The sequence below is a fragment of the Myodes glareolus genome, chromosome 18 (genome assembly GCF_982192425.1).
Source record: "Myodes glareolus chromosome 18, mMyoGla1.1, whole genome shotgun sequence".
In the NCBI taxonomy this organism is placed as follows: Eukaryota; Metazoa; Chordata; class Mammalia; order Rodentia; family Cricetidae; genus Myodes; species Myodes glareolus.
The window spans coordinates 15,486,932-15,503,674 of record NC_142043.1 but is presented as its reverse complement, the minus strand read 5'-3'; the positions used below and the strand labels follow the sequence as shown (position 1 = coordinate 15,503,674).

The window sequence follows — 16,743 nt, the reverse complement described above, 5'->3', positions numbered from 1 at the left end:
CCAAGATCAGATAACATAGGACTGTATCTAGATATAAACAGTAACTAACTTTTATTTCACAAGAAATGGCAAGAAAGAATTAGACGAATTCCTGACTGCTCAACTTCCAATGTGAAGGTCCTCTCTCTGCGCTACAGAAAAAGTGTATTTTGCTGAGTTCCCTGCAGAAGGACGGCGTTAGGCCTGTTTTGACCAAGGAGCAACCTCTTACATCCATGACCAAAGGACAGTCATCAGTGTGAGAAGATCAACTGTGGACATGATAGGAAAGACTCAGGGTAAGTGAGAGACAAAGAAGGACAGGCCCTTCCCACCAGCCTGGTCAACTGACCCCAACATTATCGGTGGTCAAGCCTATCAAAGTGCACCGATAACCTCGGCGCACTGGAGCCTGAGACAGGCAGACAGCTACAAGTTCGAGGTCACCCTGACTACAAAGTGAGATCTTGTCTCAAAAGCAATCTTTTTTTAAAAGACGGGGGGAAGGTACCAAGTGAGGTGGCTCAGTGAGTGAAGACTCTTGCCACCAAGCCTGGTGAGCTGAGCTTAATCTCCAGGTTCTGCACGGTGGGGAAACAGAAGTGACTCCCGTAAGCGGCCCTCTGACCTCCACATATGTTCTGTGGCATGCATATGGCCCCACACATACATGGACAGAGTGTGACTACAATAAATAAATAGTTACCTTAAGTAGGAAAACATGCCAATCTAGGTGGGATATGCTATGCTTAGACACCCCTGAGATATAGAGAGAACACTTGGTATCCTTTAACGGTAAATAAATCTCAGCCACCCCCTCCCCAGCCCTTGATGTCTAGCCAGAAACACAAAGCAAATCCCCCTTATTGAACTTACCTGGAAAGCATTGAGCAAGGCAAAGATTATATGAAATACCAGGTGTGTGCCTTCTAGCAAGGTTGCGAGACCAAAACCCCAGGTCAGTCCCAGCAGCGGGGTGAGGATGGCAACATTTTTGCTGATCCTGAAAACTATGGCCATATCCTGAGATTTTGAACTGCCCATCAGAGGCCTCTGAGTATTGACAGCAACTGCCAGAACCACAAGGAGATTCACAGCAACAATGGCCAAGGCTGGGACGGCAAATGCAAACAGGGCTTTGGTTTTGTTCCAATTAAGCCAACAGGCATCGTCTCTGATGTAACCGTTCCCAGGTTCTGTGATCGTAACCGTAATGACAGCAATCACCAGAGGACACCCATAGCCAACGAGAAAGCCTATGGCCATCATACGAGACTTCATGATCCGGCGGAAAACAACCAGGATTCCATAGACGATGAGCAGCGCTTTGAAGAGCATCCAGAAGAACAGGGAGAGGAAGAAGAAGTGACTGAAAAACGTCACAGCCACACACCACTTGTGGTCCTTCCGAACATTTGCATTGGAGCCAATGATGAACCACACGTTTGCAGTCAGGAGGGACACTGCAATGTTCACGATGCACACGTGGCGCATGTAGGCTATCTCGGTCACAACCACCCGGGACCAGACCACAGCTTCGATGACCAGGCAGAGCGCCAAGCTAAAGATGGAGACGCTGAGCCCAATGAAAGTGATATAGTTCAGAACCTTGTCCCTCACAGGCTTGGAAGACATGAGGATGGAGAAGGATGCCACAGTTCTGTTGCAGTTACAGCGGCAGTTCACGGCGCCTCTGGAATCTGACACAGTTTTACACGGGCTCTCATCCCACTGCCTTTTGTCAGAATGCCAGCCGACACACCGGCTGCTGGCGCTCTGGGATTTGTTGATCTTATCAAAGGTGAGTATGATTTCTTTCAGACCTTCTGGCAAAACCAGCGACAAAATCAGACCATTTACGGGCTTTGGGAGATTGACATTTGGCCCATGGGCTTCTTTCAGAATGGCCCCCAACGTTGGAAAAGCTATGCCAATGGCTTGGGAGACGTTGGATGGCAGCTCACGTAGGGCTTGCCTGGGAATTTCTATCAGTACTACGACATTGTCTGTGTCGTCGGACACCGGCATGGAGAGGTTGAAACTGTTCACAGAGCTGTTGTGATAGATGTGGGCGCCTTTCGTCTGAATGAAGAGTTCATTTACAATGCTCTCAGATTCACCGTGGACTTGGAGTTTCTTGGCAAAGGAGTTCACTGATTCCAACAAATCTGAGCTGGCATTTTTATTGGGAATGAAAGCCCAATTTGAAATGGCGGTCTTGTTAAGGATGTGGTTGGCCATTTTTCCATAGTTCTGCAAAGAAAACAAATCTGTTAGTGTAAAAAAGTTAATTTCTAAAACCCAAAACTTTGGCAGATCTAATTATTTCATCTCATCTGATACTGGCCTCTTCAGATTCACTGTTTACTGTGATTGTGTATGACTAATGTTAATGGAAGAAAATTAAAAGGATATAAAGAGTATTGTTTTAGTATTAAAAAATAGAGAGACTCTCAGCAGTTGGCCTGGCTAGTTTTATGTCAACTTGAATCATCTGAAAGTAGGGAACCTCAACTGGAAAATATTCTTCAATAGATCCAACTGTAGGACATTTTCTTAGTTAGTGATTGATAAGGGAGAGCCCAACCCATTGTGGGTGATGCCATTCCTGAGCTGGTAGTCATGGGTTCTATAAGAAAGCAGGCTGAGCAAGCCATGTGAAGCAAACCATTAGACAGTACCCCTCCCTGGCCTCTGTATCAGCTCCTGCCTCCAGATTCCTGCCCTGCTTGAGTTCCTGCCTTGACTTCCTTCAAATGATGGGCTATGACATGGAAGCAGTACAAGCTAAATAAACTTTTTCCTCCCCAACTTGCTTTGTGGTCATGGTGTTTCATCACAGGAATAGAAAGCCTAAGTAAGACCGCAGTTAAGAGCATTACCTGCTCTTACAGACGACCCCGGATCAGTTCCCAACACCCATATGGCAGCTCACAACCATCTGTGACCTCAGTTCCAGTTCTGGCCTCTGAAGGCATTAAACATACCTTGTATACATACATACATGCAGGCAAAACACTCATGCACATAAAAATAAATCTTTTGAAAAATATATATGATATATACATATATATATATATCATGTATTATACATGTTTATCTAAACATTATTATTGCATCTGAGGAAGATCCTCACAGTTCAGAATATAGAACTCAAGTTCCATGAAATGTAAAACATGTTTTTGGAAAGAAGTATATGTGTATTCCATGATAAGTTTGAGAAATATTACATACATACCATATCCCTATATCCCTCCCTTTAATAATAAATACCAGTGTTCAAGAGCACAATAGAGTCCCTGAGAAGATGACCAGGTCTTGCTGGAATTGGCCTCAGCAAGGAGACTATTTTCCCAACATGCATGAAAGCCTGGGTTCCCTTCCCAACACAGCAAAGACTGGATGAAGTGATGTTCATCTGAAATTCCGGGCTGAGGGATGTGGAGGCAGGAGAATCAGAAATGCAAGGTCAGGTTATCTGTATAGAAAGTTTGAAGCTAGCCTGGGCTACATGAGACCCTGTCTCAGAACCCGAAATCAAAAGACCTATTCTAAGGAAACATATTTGACTTTGTATAACACACTGACGCTAACTACTGTTGCAATGCACAACTCCCTTCTAAAAACGCAGAGTCAAGCATCGTGGTCTACTAGGGTAGACTTGGTGTAGGCCATCACTACATATTCACAGTCTAAATTTATAAAGAAGAATATGTCAACACAGAAAGCTGAACAGAAATGTCTGCTGCTGGAAAGAACATTTGAAGCTGTTACAATAGCAATTTTTTAAAAATAAATAAAAGTGCATCTTGTGTTTAATGAAATTAATTTTTGAGTACCTTCATTTTCTCATGAGTCACACTACTATGTGTTCCTTCCAAAGTCTGCAAGCCTGCGGAGATATTTTTTAATAACTCTACTATGAACGCAATATTTCCAGACGTAACTTTGGAGGACTTTACAGGGTCGACTATGCAGACGTAGTCCTCGGGGCAGTACTTGTGGATTCCTTGAAAGACGTCCCCAATACGGTGCTGTGCCTTGCTGTCTACCAAGTTCATGGGGAAGAGGGAGGACGACGCCATGGAAAGGCTCACTGCAGGATTTGCGCCCTGTGGAAAAAAACGAGAAGCCAACACGCATTAGCTGAAAGGAACGAAACCACCAACAACCTCTGTGGGAAAACAGATAGACAAGGTGGCCCTAGAAGGAGTTCCCTTGTTGAGAAAAATTTAAGGCAGTCACGGGAGCCCTGGCTGCCACCAAAATTCCCAGAGAGCGGACTAGTGAACTGTTCTAGAATTTGCTTTCAGAATAACGGTTAGAACTGAAGTGTGTTGTTGTAAGTATGCATGCGTGTTCATGTGTATGCATGTCACAGCATGGAGGATGCCCTCACCTGTATATAGACATATAAGAGTTAACATTGGTGTCCTCCTCAATCAGCCTCTCCACTTTAATTTTTAGGATTTATTTTATTTTTAATTATTTAGGAGTTATTTTACTTTTAATTATATATACCTATGTGTGTCTGTGTGCAGGTATGTGCATGTAAGTGCAGGTGCCTGGAAGGCCGAAAGAGGCTATGGGCTTTCTCTGGAGCTCGACTTACAGACAGCTGTAGTCCATTCAACCTGGGTACTGGGAACCAAACCCTGGGCTTCTGGATTGGCAGTCAGAATTCTCAACCTCTGAGCCATCTCTCCAGGCCTCTATTTCATGGAGCTCACTGTTTTGGCTAGACCGGCTTAATGGTGAGCACCAGGGTCCTGCCCAGCGTGGGGGCTACGGGCACATGGGGCAATTCCATAGGTGCTGGGTTCTGAATGCATGTCCTTGTGTATACCGGCACTGCAATAACTTTACCACTGAAGGACTCCCCAGTCCTTCAAGATTTATAACAAGACAGATTCTGCAGAAATGGGGGGAAGGAAGATCCAGGTGGATGTCAAAGGAGAATTAATTGTTTGGGGCAGGTTAGCTGCTCAAATGCCACATACTAAAGAATCGCATTTTTTTTAAAGTGTACATTTTTCCAAGTGTATATTAGCTGACCATTTCCTGTTGTTTTTTTCACGTATACTCCCTCAGAAAGTGACTCTGAATAAGCAAGCACTTTTGCTCTCTTACACCTGTCACCGGAGTTACAGGGACGCCACCAGGATCCCCTGGGCTGGAAAGGCAGCACCATCCGCAATTCCTCTATAAGAAAATACAAAAGTGTGGAGATGTGTGTCCTTCGGTGGGGTTGGAGGGAAACAGAGAGAAGTGGGTGCTCAGTAGAAGTATACGAGACCGATTTTTATTGTAATTGAGACATGTAGGAGCCATTGAATTCTTATTCCTGCTAGATTCTCTCTGTCTTAGTTAAAGGATTGAAAGCATTAGAAAAGAAGTCATGCTTAATTTAATTCAAGCCATATTCAGTTGATTAATTAGCACAAGGAGCATACAATTTCACCCATAAAGCTAAGATATTTTACTGTGCTACTGCAGGGCCCATCATTTGCATACAGTTTAAGTAACTTTTACTGGATTTATTTAACCTTTCATTTCCAAGGTTAGAGTTGGCACAATCTCTATTGCTCAGCTGGACTTCTCACCCAGTCTTGGAACTGACCTTTCCTGAGAGGAAGGCTGAGAGAGTGAGGAGAGACGTAAGTACGTCAGTGCGTGGGTAAGGAAAGACAGTCATGATGCAAGCCTCGGGCAGCTTTCCCCGAGTACAAGCCTGACATTTACTGTCATTTAGAACAGACAAGAATGGAAGTGCCACCCCCACCCCCCACCTCAGGAGAGTTAGCTCCTGTCACCAGGAGTGTACAGAGCATCACCTGAAACAGGGTGTCCACAGAGAGGCTTGTGCATGTTTCCGTTGTTTTTTGCCATTTGCCTTGACTACATGTGAATACTATTTCTCCGCGGAAATACGGATCACAGCTCTGGCTACAGTTGAAAGTTGAGCTGCAATTTCCGCTGCATTTATCTAAAAACAAGAAGAGAAAGAGAGGGGGGGGAAGAAGGAGGAGGAGAAGGAGGAAAGGATGGAAAGAGAGAGAAAGGGAAGAAGGAAGGAAGAGAAAGAAAAAACAAAAACCAGCAAGTTAGAAGCCAAATTACCATTTCCACACTGACAAATGCATCATTTGTTCAATGACAAAAGTTCATTCTGGGGCTTGCCAAGGAGATGACATTGAACTGTATTCTCAACAATAAGAAAAAGCTGCATGGTTGATGGTGAAGCTATTGTCCAGCAGGAGTGAGCAGAAGACAGAAAAGGAGACCTTGGGGTATTCAGAAATCCCTGGTGAGAACCCTTGAGATGGGAGTAAAAGAAGAGAAAACGGGCTGGGGGAACCTAGGAGCCTTAAAGACTCTTGTACAATGTATTTGAGCTTGGTCTCTAGCTGGTTGCACTGTTTGGGCAAGGTTCTGGAACTTTTAGGATGTCAAGTATTGCTGGAGGAATTATGACCCTGAGGACATGCACTGAGAGTTTACAGCCTCACCCCACTTCTAGTTCGCCCCCTCTGGTTGAAAATGCGACCTCCCAGCTCCCTGCTCTGGCTGCCTGCTGCCGTCCTCCACCAGTTATAGACTCTCCTTCTGGAACTCTCTCTTTCTGAAGTTGCCTTCGGTCACGGTGTCTGATCACAGCAACCAAAGATAACGGATACAAGCGCCGAGCAGAAACCAGAAACCATGATTGTATCTGTGGTTGACAGATACTTGGCAGGTGCGGAGAGCAAGAGTCAGTGAGCCTTTCTGTGCCGGGCTATACACACAGAGTAGGTGGACACAGCACAGGAAATGCACACAACCTTTATATCATTGGAGGTGCAGTCACTTGTCATTATTCACTGGGGTTACTTTCTATATAGTCACCGTGAATGCTAAATTAGCAAGCACTAATCTACTATTTCCAGAGGACTATAAGGAATATAAGGTGATGTTCCTGGGAATTTCTGTCCATAATATTCTCAACTGATGAGATATTCTCAACCACTGTGGCCTTCCTTTGTGTATACTTCTGAGTAAAGACTAGTCTTTAATATGCATTGCTAATATGTATTGTTGATTCATTAAGTTGAGCTCACGGTACCCAGCACTCAGTGCACAGTGTTCTTACTCAAGCCTGAACAGTGACGACCTAACACATACATTTCCTCCATCACAGCCTCCTTTGAGCTAAAAATACTACACAGCAGTCCAGCATTCTTGTTAGAGGATCACTTGAAAAAAAGAAAATCACCACCAGCAAGTCCCAAAACACAAAATGATGTTTTGTGGTTAGTTTTTTGGTGGTGGTGGTGGTTTATTTTGTTTGTTCATTTTGGCTTTGGTTTTTTATTTATTTGTTTTTGATACTTCATGTTCAGAACAGACTGGACTACGTCCATGTCCATGAGAGATTATCTTCATTTTTTAAAATAATCTATTTATTTTTATTTTATACTCATTGGTGTTTTGCCTGCATGTATGTCTGTGTAAGCATGTTGGATCCTGCCATCTTAGTTGTGAGTTGCTCTGTAGATGCTGGGAATTGAACCCAGGTCCTCTGGAAGAGCAGTCAGTGCTCTCAACCACTGAGCCTTCTCTCCAGCACCCGAGAAATTATCTTGATTGACGATTGATGTGGGACAGGCTGGCCTGCTGTGGACAGCACCAGATAGCCTGTGCTGTCTAGGAAAGCCAGATGAGCGTGAGCCGGTGAGCAAGGCGGAATGCCGTCATCCTCCGTGCATGGTTCCTGCTTGAGTTCGTGCCGTGACTCCTCTCAGTGGATTGTCACTTGGAAGTGTAAACTGCAATAACCCCTTCCCCTTCTAAACTGCTTTAGGCCATAGTGTTTATCATAGCAACAGAAAGCCAGCTAGAGCACGGACATGTGGGTAGTGTAGGAACTACAGCAAAAAGGAAGAGCAATGCCTTGTCCCAACCCTAGGTGGGAATGTGTGCACCAGGCAATACAATGGTTATTTTGTGCAAAAAAAGCCACCCTGAGTTCTGATTTAGGCATTGCTTGGTGAATAGGCAAGCTCTCAAATCCAAACCCTGCAAAGAGAAGGTGGATTTTTAATGTATAGAAAAACAAAAGCTACATTTCCAGCTACAATGGTACTCATTGTCCGGAATTCAGATTTAATCAGGCATCCCTTATTTCAAATTAAAAGTGTTTATTCTCGAGAGCTGGAGAGGTTGAGAGCATTGACTGTTCTTGAGTTCAATTCCCAGCAACCACACGGTGCCTCACAACCATCTATAATAAGGCCTGGTGTCCCCTTCTGTCATGCAGGCAGAACACTGTATACATAACAATAAATATTTGAAAAAAAATTAAAAAGTGTTTATTCTCACAGATATGTTAGAAATGTTGTATTATTAAATGAATGGCATCTTAGCTCTGTGAAATGAGGTAACTGTTCTTAGTTACCTGCAGTAAGCTAGGTTAAGAGGGATTACATTCTTATTTAATTTCATCTCGGGTAGAGCATAATTTCTTACATTCTGAATTGGAGCAGGATCCTCACAGACAGTATAGCCTAAGATAGGAGTTGCATCACTAGTAACAGGGCAGAAGAGAACAAAGCAATGCCCTTCGACCCCCGAATCTAGATGCGGCTAGGAAGACAATGATTTTAAACTTTCTGAAGTACTGGCATTCGAAATAAATTTCACAGAAATCATGACTATACTGAAAGCCATAAAGTTTAACTTTAATGCAATAAACAGTTGAAGATTTTTTTTTCATATAGCAGGACTAACCACATACTGTTATATTAGTCTTGGTTGGCCAAATGGAAACTATAAGCCTTAAGCAACTTAAAACTGTGTGATGGTTATTCTCGGTTTTCAGCTTGACTATGCCTGGAATTAACTAAAACCCAAGTAGTTGGGCATGCCTGTGAGGTGTTTTTTTTTAAAAAAAAATTAAATCATTTGAAGTGGGAAGACCCACTTCTAATCTGGATCTTTGAGGTGGGAAGATCCGCCTGTAATCTGGGCTGGCGGCCCATAAAAAGGACAGGGAAGAAGGAAGCTTTTGCTCTTTGCCTGAATGTACTCAGTCTCACTGGCAAGTGCATTCCTTCACTGGAGTTAGAGTCTGCTTCTTCAGGATTCGGGCATATACTAAAGACCAGCTGAGACATCCAGCCTCATAGGCTGAACAGCTACAGGGCTCTTAAACTTTCTAGTTGGTAGACAGCCACTGTGTTGGACTAGGTGAACCATACCCTATAAGCCATTCTGTTCCTCTAGAGAGCTCTGACTGAGATAAATTGTACGACCAAAGAATCCTAAAACTGAAATTCAGACAAACTGCAATAAATTGGGGATGGAAAGATGTCACAGCAGTTAAGAGTGCTTACTGCCCATACAGAGAGCCGATGCTTGGTTCCCAGCACCCACATCAGGAAACTCGTGACTGCCTATAACTGCAGCTTACAGGAGGTGTAGGGGCTGTGGCCTCCCCAAACACTTGCGCTCCTGTGCACAGACACACATTTAAAAATAAAATAAATCTTTTTTATGCAATAAATTATTTTTCATTTCTTTCCTTTTTAAATATAAATGGTATCACTAAGTATCTCTGGCTGTTCTGGAACTCTCCTCTAAAGTAGGGACTTTGAACCCACAGAGATCCTTCTGTCTCTGCCTCCCAAGTGCTAGGACTAAAGGTATGTGCCACCATAGCCTGCTAATGCCATAAATTCTTTATAGAAAATTCTTAATAAGCAAAAGTATATTAAAAAAATTAATTAGTATTATTCTCAAAATTATATAAAATAAATGAAAAGATATAAAGGCAAAAACATGAAAGTAAAAATAAATATGCCTAAGAGTGTTTGGGGAAAAATAGTAAAATTGAAGTATCTGAAGAAACTATTTTTTTAATCTCATCTTTTTTTTCTGAAATATGTAAGTCCTGGCCAAGAATATTTCATGTATATATGTGTGAGTGTTTTGCCTGAGCGTGTATCTGTGTACCGTGTGCATTCACAGTGCCCATGGCAACCAGAAGACGCCATAAACTCCCCAGGGCTGGAGTTAGAGGCCATGATGATAAGAATAGGTGAGTAGACATCACCATACTCTGAGGAAACTTATATTTACAAAAAAAATATGTGGCATATCCAATTGACTCACAGGTCAGCATGGGTTACAAGCTTTTGAGTTGAATAATGAGGCCATCCAAACAGTTCTAGAAGAGTTTCCAAAGGATAGTGTTAATAGAACAGAAGAGGTAGATGACAGCCTCAAATGGTGGGGCAGACTTGTGATGAATAATCAAAAGAATAATCCTGAACTCAGGGTCAGCCAGGGATACACAGCAAGAGCCTGTCTCGAAAGCAAAAGGAAAAAAAGGAAAAGAAAAAGCAAAAAGGAGGTAACAATTTGTTGCAAATGAAGGGTACCACCATGGTTATAAACTGGATAGCTCTAGGTACAGTTCCACTCTTGGGCAAAGGAAGTAAGGGTTTGTATTTTTTCCTGGCATCTATCCAGGATACTTACTTTGGCTAATTTATTAACTAGAATAGTACTGAATTTCTCCATCCAATGGTCGGCAATGCTGTGGTGTTGCTGCAGAAATGCCACGAAGCAGCATCTTGCACAACAATTGCTAGCTTTCTTTCTGCCATCTTTCCCTATCCAACATCACACTGCGTAAATATGTGTGTCACTGGCCTTAAACCTGACAGCGACCTGAAATGTCTGGGTGAAGCCACATGATGCTAAAATGTTAGTAACGATAATGTTCCCATTCCTCCACTCCAGGAGTGTGGCCAGTCTTACCGCCACCAAATCGCCTTGCTTTGCTTTACCAGAACTCAGAGCACAAGAGCATTGCACACATTTAAGAACCCTGACTACACCTTTGGAGGAAAGAACAGTGTCCTCTTGGCCTGTTAGAAGTTTAACAAACTTATTTTCCTGTTAAGTGAAAACGGACATCAGTCTTCTCTTCTAAAGCATGTGTGACTTTGTGTCACCTTGACTGATTAGTTACATAAGAAGCCAATCTTAAGACAATATATCAATGCTGATAAACACGGAGAATCATGGGAAAGCCTGAGGTCTGAAGAAGCTTCCACCATCCACCTCCTTTTCCCTTTTCGCCCCATCTCCAAATGAACGAAGACTATATTTTACAGCCTTACATACCTTGCGTCCGACTAAACTTATGCTTCCATAGAGGTGTTTGAAAGTCATCTTTATCCTGAAAAAAAAATAAATTTCAAAAACAATTACTGTGTGATAGTCTCTCTCAGTGTCAATTTAACTTAGAGGATCCGTGTTAATGTACAGAGGAAAAGCGCTCAAGACTAGGGTGGCAATGGTGGCAGACTCGAGAGATGGTTCTGAGGGAACTCGCTGGAGAAGACACAAGTCAGGACACACTACTCTCTGAGAGCTCACCTCGAAGGTCCTCTGAGCTCTGAAGGTCAAGTTAATGGACGGGGTGGATCTCTTGTAGCTTTAAGGATCCAGAGAGAACACAGAAATGGCAATTATACCGTCAGTCTAGCCTCTGCCTGTCCTGACTGCCCGGGTGGACTACAGCTAAGGAGAAAGCCCGGGTATTCTAAATCCATCCTGATTGAGATGAAAAGCACAGAAGGTTCACTGGGTGGCAGTAATTGAATCACAAATTTTGTATTCACGTAAAGGATTGTAAGTATCACCTTAAAGTACAGAATTTGATATGAGAAAGATAGATGACAAAGGAATTAAGATTCTGTGAGGCAAAACAACTCCCAGAGCCAGCAAAAACTCAGTAAGACCTGAATCTAAATTACTCGGCTGCAGTTTACGTCTTTCCCATCTCAGCAGCTACCTGTCCACAATCTCCGCGGCTACCTGTCCACAGTCTCCGCGACTACCTGTCCACAGTCTCCGCGGCTACCTGTCCACAGTCTCCGCGGCTACCTGTCCACAGTCTCCGCGGCTACCTGTCCACAGTCTCCGCGGCTACCTGTCCACAGTCTCCGCGGCTACCTGTCCACAATCTCGGGAGCCTGCCGAGTGACTGCCGCCCCGAGTTGCTGCCTCCTGGGCTGTTGTTCCCTGCCTCCTCCTAACTTTTGTTGTGGTTGTTTTCTCCCTTTGAAAATTACCATCGATAAGAGTAAAGCGATGATCGTGCAAAATTGTATTTTAATTGGTGTGTTACTTATCAGCCACCTAAGACATCTAAGGGAACTGAGGGATTTCTTGCAGGATCACACAGGAAGAGAACAAACTTACTTTTCTGTGAAGCTTGGGTTTATAGAGAGAACATTCCCTGGTCAGAAAAAACAGTAAAGAGCAGACGATGGTCACCTGGGCCTTCATTTTCACACATGGGGATTTTACCCTGAAACAAAAAGCAAGGAGGGGGGGTCAGCTGGAGGTGATGACGTCACCTGGCCTACTCAGTGCACGGCAGGGTGAACGCTTAGTGAATACACCAGGCAGAGCCACCTTGGTGTGGCTAGAGCCACGGGGAAGAAGGGACTCAACTGAGAAAACGACCTCCTCCCGTTGGCCTACGGACTTCTCTGTGGGCATTTTCTTGATTATGATTAATATAAGAGGCCCCGGTCCTCTGTGAGTAGCTCCACCCCTCAGCAGATCCTGGGTTGTATAAGAAAGACTGAGTAAATCACCAGGAACAATTCCAGACATCAGCATCCCTGCAAGGCCCCTGCTTCAGTTCCTATTCCTGCCTTTTGTTCCTGCCCGGGCTGCCCTTCTTGATGGACTGTGGTTGGGATGTGAAAGGCAGAATAAGCCCTTTACTCCTCGGGATCCTTTTAGTCAGGATATTCATTATAACAATAGAAAGCCCACCAGGCCACACACCAAACAACATTCCTTGGGAGAGGACTCTAATACCTATTTCCAATCAAGTTAAAGTACAAAAATAATTAAGAATTTCTCTCATTATTGATCTTTCTACTGAAGAAGACCATGGAAGCATCCAGAAAGATGCATACTCAGCAAAACTCCAGTCCCGTAAATTTCTTGAAAGCAATATCTATCAAATTTTCTAGAGAGCCTGGGAAGAAGGTTCAGTCACACCTGTGGTCCTCACCACTAGGAAGACAAAGACTAAAAGAGCCCTGGGGTTCACGGGCCAGCCAGGCCAGACAGTTCTGGGTTAGTGAGAGACCCTGTCTCAAAAATACAGTGCGAAGTGACAGAACGAGAAGTATCATCCACTGGCCTACATATGTGCGTACATTCATGCGCGTGCGCACACGCACACATGCACACACGCACACACGCACACATGCACACACGCACACGCGCACACATGCACACGGTGGGGGGGGGACAACTATCCAACTGCTCTGCACTGAGACTCTTGTCACTCATGGAGAACCAACTTGAGGTAAATCAATGTGCATACGTGTCTGCTACTAGGTCAAGTGCCGAGACTCCCTCTAGTAGACGAACCAACAACTGTGCACAGAGATGGGAGGCCCTGGAGAGTAATTACCTCTTCCATGGCCATGTCTGCATTTCCTGCACTTTTCCTTAACAATCTTTCAAAATCATATCCCTAAAAAGGTATCACCACAGCACTTCATGTGGGATAGGAGCAATTCAGACCCTTCACTTTAAAAAAACTTTCCTTATAATTTTTCTCTTGGAGGTGCAGACACAGAGGAACAAAAAATAGCTTGGATTTTGGAGACAGCGCTAGGTCCCAGGTTCCTGTCTACTACTAATTAACTGACCTTACTTAGCCTGCTTTCCCATCCATCTCTTTAGAGATAGATACATCCTGACAACCAGCATGCATCAGGTGGCTCTTATTCGCCAGAAACTGCATCAGATGTGAGACAGTAAAAATAAAGGGACTAGCTTTACTAGCATTGGTTACTTTTCTGTTGCTATAATGAAATACAATCACCAAGGCAACAGAAGAAGAAGTTTATTTTGGTTTAGGGTTTCATAGGGATACAAATCCATTATGACAGAAAGGTGTGGCGAGAAGCAACAGGCATTGGGACAGGAACAGGAAGCTGAGAGCTCACATCTCAATTGCAAGCATGAAGTCGGGACAGGAAAGTCACGAGGGGAGAGGGAGGGGAGAAGGGATAAAGAAGAAACTATGGAAAGACTACAAAAATTAAGGGTCATTTGAGGGGGAAGTATGGAAACTTAACACAGTAAAAGTTTCCTAAAATATATACATATATATATTTCTAAATGAAATCACCCAATAATTGGCGGGGGGGGGGCAACTGGATATCCCTTGTCAGCAAATGAAGCTTCCAGTATTGGAACTGAGTTATATCTCATTGAGTTGTTGGCCAAAAGGGTTCCATGAGGATTCTCAAACAATCCAGGCTGTTTCCAAGACTATAGGTTTCTCCCCACAAACTCACAGCAAGGCCCAGTGCCAAAGATAATGACTACACAACGCGTTGAACACAGAGAAGTAAAACTGGTGCCCACATAAAGCCTTCCCCTCTATCTGCCAGTGTCTTTAGTACAGGAAGGCGCTCTGCACACTATTAAAAGAGAAACGCAAACACCAACCCAGTCACAAACCCTTGGATCTACATGCCGCCCTGCCTGCAAGATACTCTAGGGCAATAGTGGTGCAAAGCTTATGGGAGTAACCAACTAATATCTGACTCTGATTTGACTTAAGACTCACTCCACAAGATGGAACCCGTATGTGACACTGCTTGCATGACCAAGAACCTGAGGCTATAAACCCAGGGATCTAGGGTAAAACCAAATACTACTGCTATAATAATAATAATAGTAATAATAATAGTAATAATAATAATAATGACTCCTAATGACATTCAGCCACACTCACAGATCAGTGCCTTGCTCGGCTGTCATCAGAGACACTTCCTCCTATACCAGATGGGAGCAAATACAGAAACACATAGCCAGATGTTGTACAGAGAGTGAGAGACCTAGAACTCTCACCCCTAAAGAAATTTCTCCAACAAATCCCTTTCCTCGGGGATCCAGAGGATGCAAGAGGAGGCAGAAAAACTGTAAGAGCTGGAGGTAATGAAGGACACCAAAAAAAAAAAAACAAAAAACCAAACCTCTAAAACAACATGATCAAAGATCATCTGAACTCACAGAGACGGAGGCAGCATGCAGATGGCCTACAAGACTCTAAACCGGTACACATGCAAACAAGTGGGTCTTTAGCCATGTGCCTTCTCTTGGACTTTCTTCCTTCTGATTGTCTGGTCCAGTTCCAATGTGTTAGTTTGTGTTTCATCTTATTGTATTTTATATTATTTTTGTACCTTGGAACCCTGTTTCTTTTCTAATGAAAGACAGAAAAGAGATGGATCCAGAAGCGAGAGGAGGTGAGGAGGATCTGGGAGGACTTGAGGGAAGAGAACGAGAAAGTAGGATATATTATGTAAGAAATATCTATTTCAATAAAAGAGAAAAATTAAGAAGAAATAAAAAGTCTGAGCAGGGAAACGGAAGCAGGAGACCAATAGCTGGGGAGTGGCAGTGGCTTTGCAAGGACACCGGGATTGTGTGCACAGAATTTATGATCTTCCCATGTGGGTGGGAAGAGGCCCCAGTGTCTAATTATTCCAAGGTTGTGCTGAGCAATGCCACAGAAGACATTGTGATGGTTAGCTAACCATCACAAAACAAAATACCAGAAGAACCTGTGTAAGTCACTTAAAGTGCCCACACATTTCACAGACACACCTGACTTTCAAATTTCGTTACCATGACACAATAGAAAACAATATACCCTATGAGTCAGTATGCATGTACAAATACAGATATGCCTACAGATTTCTACATACAAAACTGAAAGAACCATGCTTTTTGGCCTTAAACATTTTATTATGGAAACCTTCCTCCCACACATGTACACACTCCGCCAGATACCGATACTCCTGGCATTTTCATCTTGTGTGCTACTTTATTTTACCCAATATCTTTCTGGGTACTGGTTGGGACCCAGTATATTCAAACGCTAGTGCATTCTCTCCTGTCAGTTAAAAAACAGACAGTCACTACAAGGTTGATCGCCATTGTCCTTTCCCTGACATCTTCAACCCTTCCTCTTTCCTCTTCTTCATGATTATTATGAGATCTCCCTCTCGAAGTATGTGTATTAGAGATAAAAGATACTCCTGCTCAGAACCAAGGACCAAATATGTAGAACAAATTCTGAAGATTAAACGAAGTCTCCTCCACGAGAAAAGAGAATGAGAAATGTACGAATAGGTGAAATGCCCAGAGGTGTTTGTATGTAACCAATAACAACTGCCCCATGGTGCAAGACCAGGGCTACTTTTCTGGCACCATTTTTTAACATAGGAATTTTGTTTAGCTAACCAAGCTTGTCAGGCATGCTGGTGTATGCTGGTGTTCCCAGTATATGGGCTGCTGAAGCAGGAAGTTTGTGAGTTGGAAGCCATTCTGACCTACACAAAAAGTTCTTGTCACAGGAGGAAAGGAAGGGGGCAGAGAAGGAGAAAGGAAAAAAGAGATGGAGAGAGAGAGAGACAGAAAAAAAGACTAAATAGAGGGAGAAGAAGGAGGAAGGAGGGAGAAAGGGAAGAAAGGGGGCGGGAGAGAGAAAGAGACTAAAGGGGGAAGGGAAGTGGAGGGAGAGGACCAACTTGCTGGAGGAAACTCAAGCACAGTGATGTGAGGTGACTTAGGGGACACCCAGCCGTAGGACTTCTGCATTCACAGAGCTCTTGAGAGTGTCTGGGGGCACTGGGCCCAGCAGTCACAAATCGCCAAGCATTTGTG

General features: G+C 43.6%; 1 protein-coding gene across 1 annotated transcript in view; it reads right to left on the bottom strand.

Moving 5' to 3' along the window:
* The window catches only part of LOC125405914 (adhesion G protein-coupled receptor F4), a 33,233-nt gene that overhangs the window by 11,010 nt on the left and 5,480 nt on the right, over positions 1-16,743 (bottom strand). The window contains 5 exon segments of the mRNA XM_087898000.1: positions 856-2,232; positions 3,819-4,091; positions 5,814-5,965; positions 11,149-11,203; positions 12,232-12,340. Coding sequence (XP_087754126.1) covers positions 856-2,232; positions 3,819-4,091; positions 5,814-5,965; positions 11,149-11,203; positions 12,232-12,318 — 1,944 coding nt within the window. The 5' untranslated portion in view covers positions 12,319-12,340.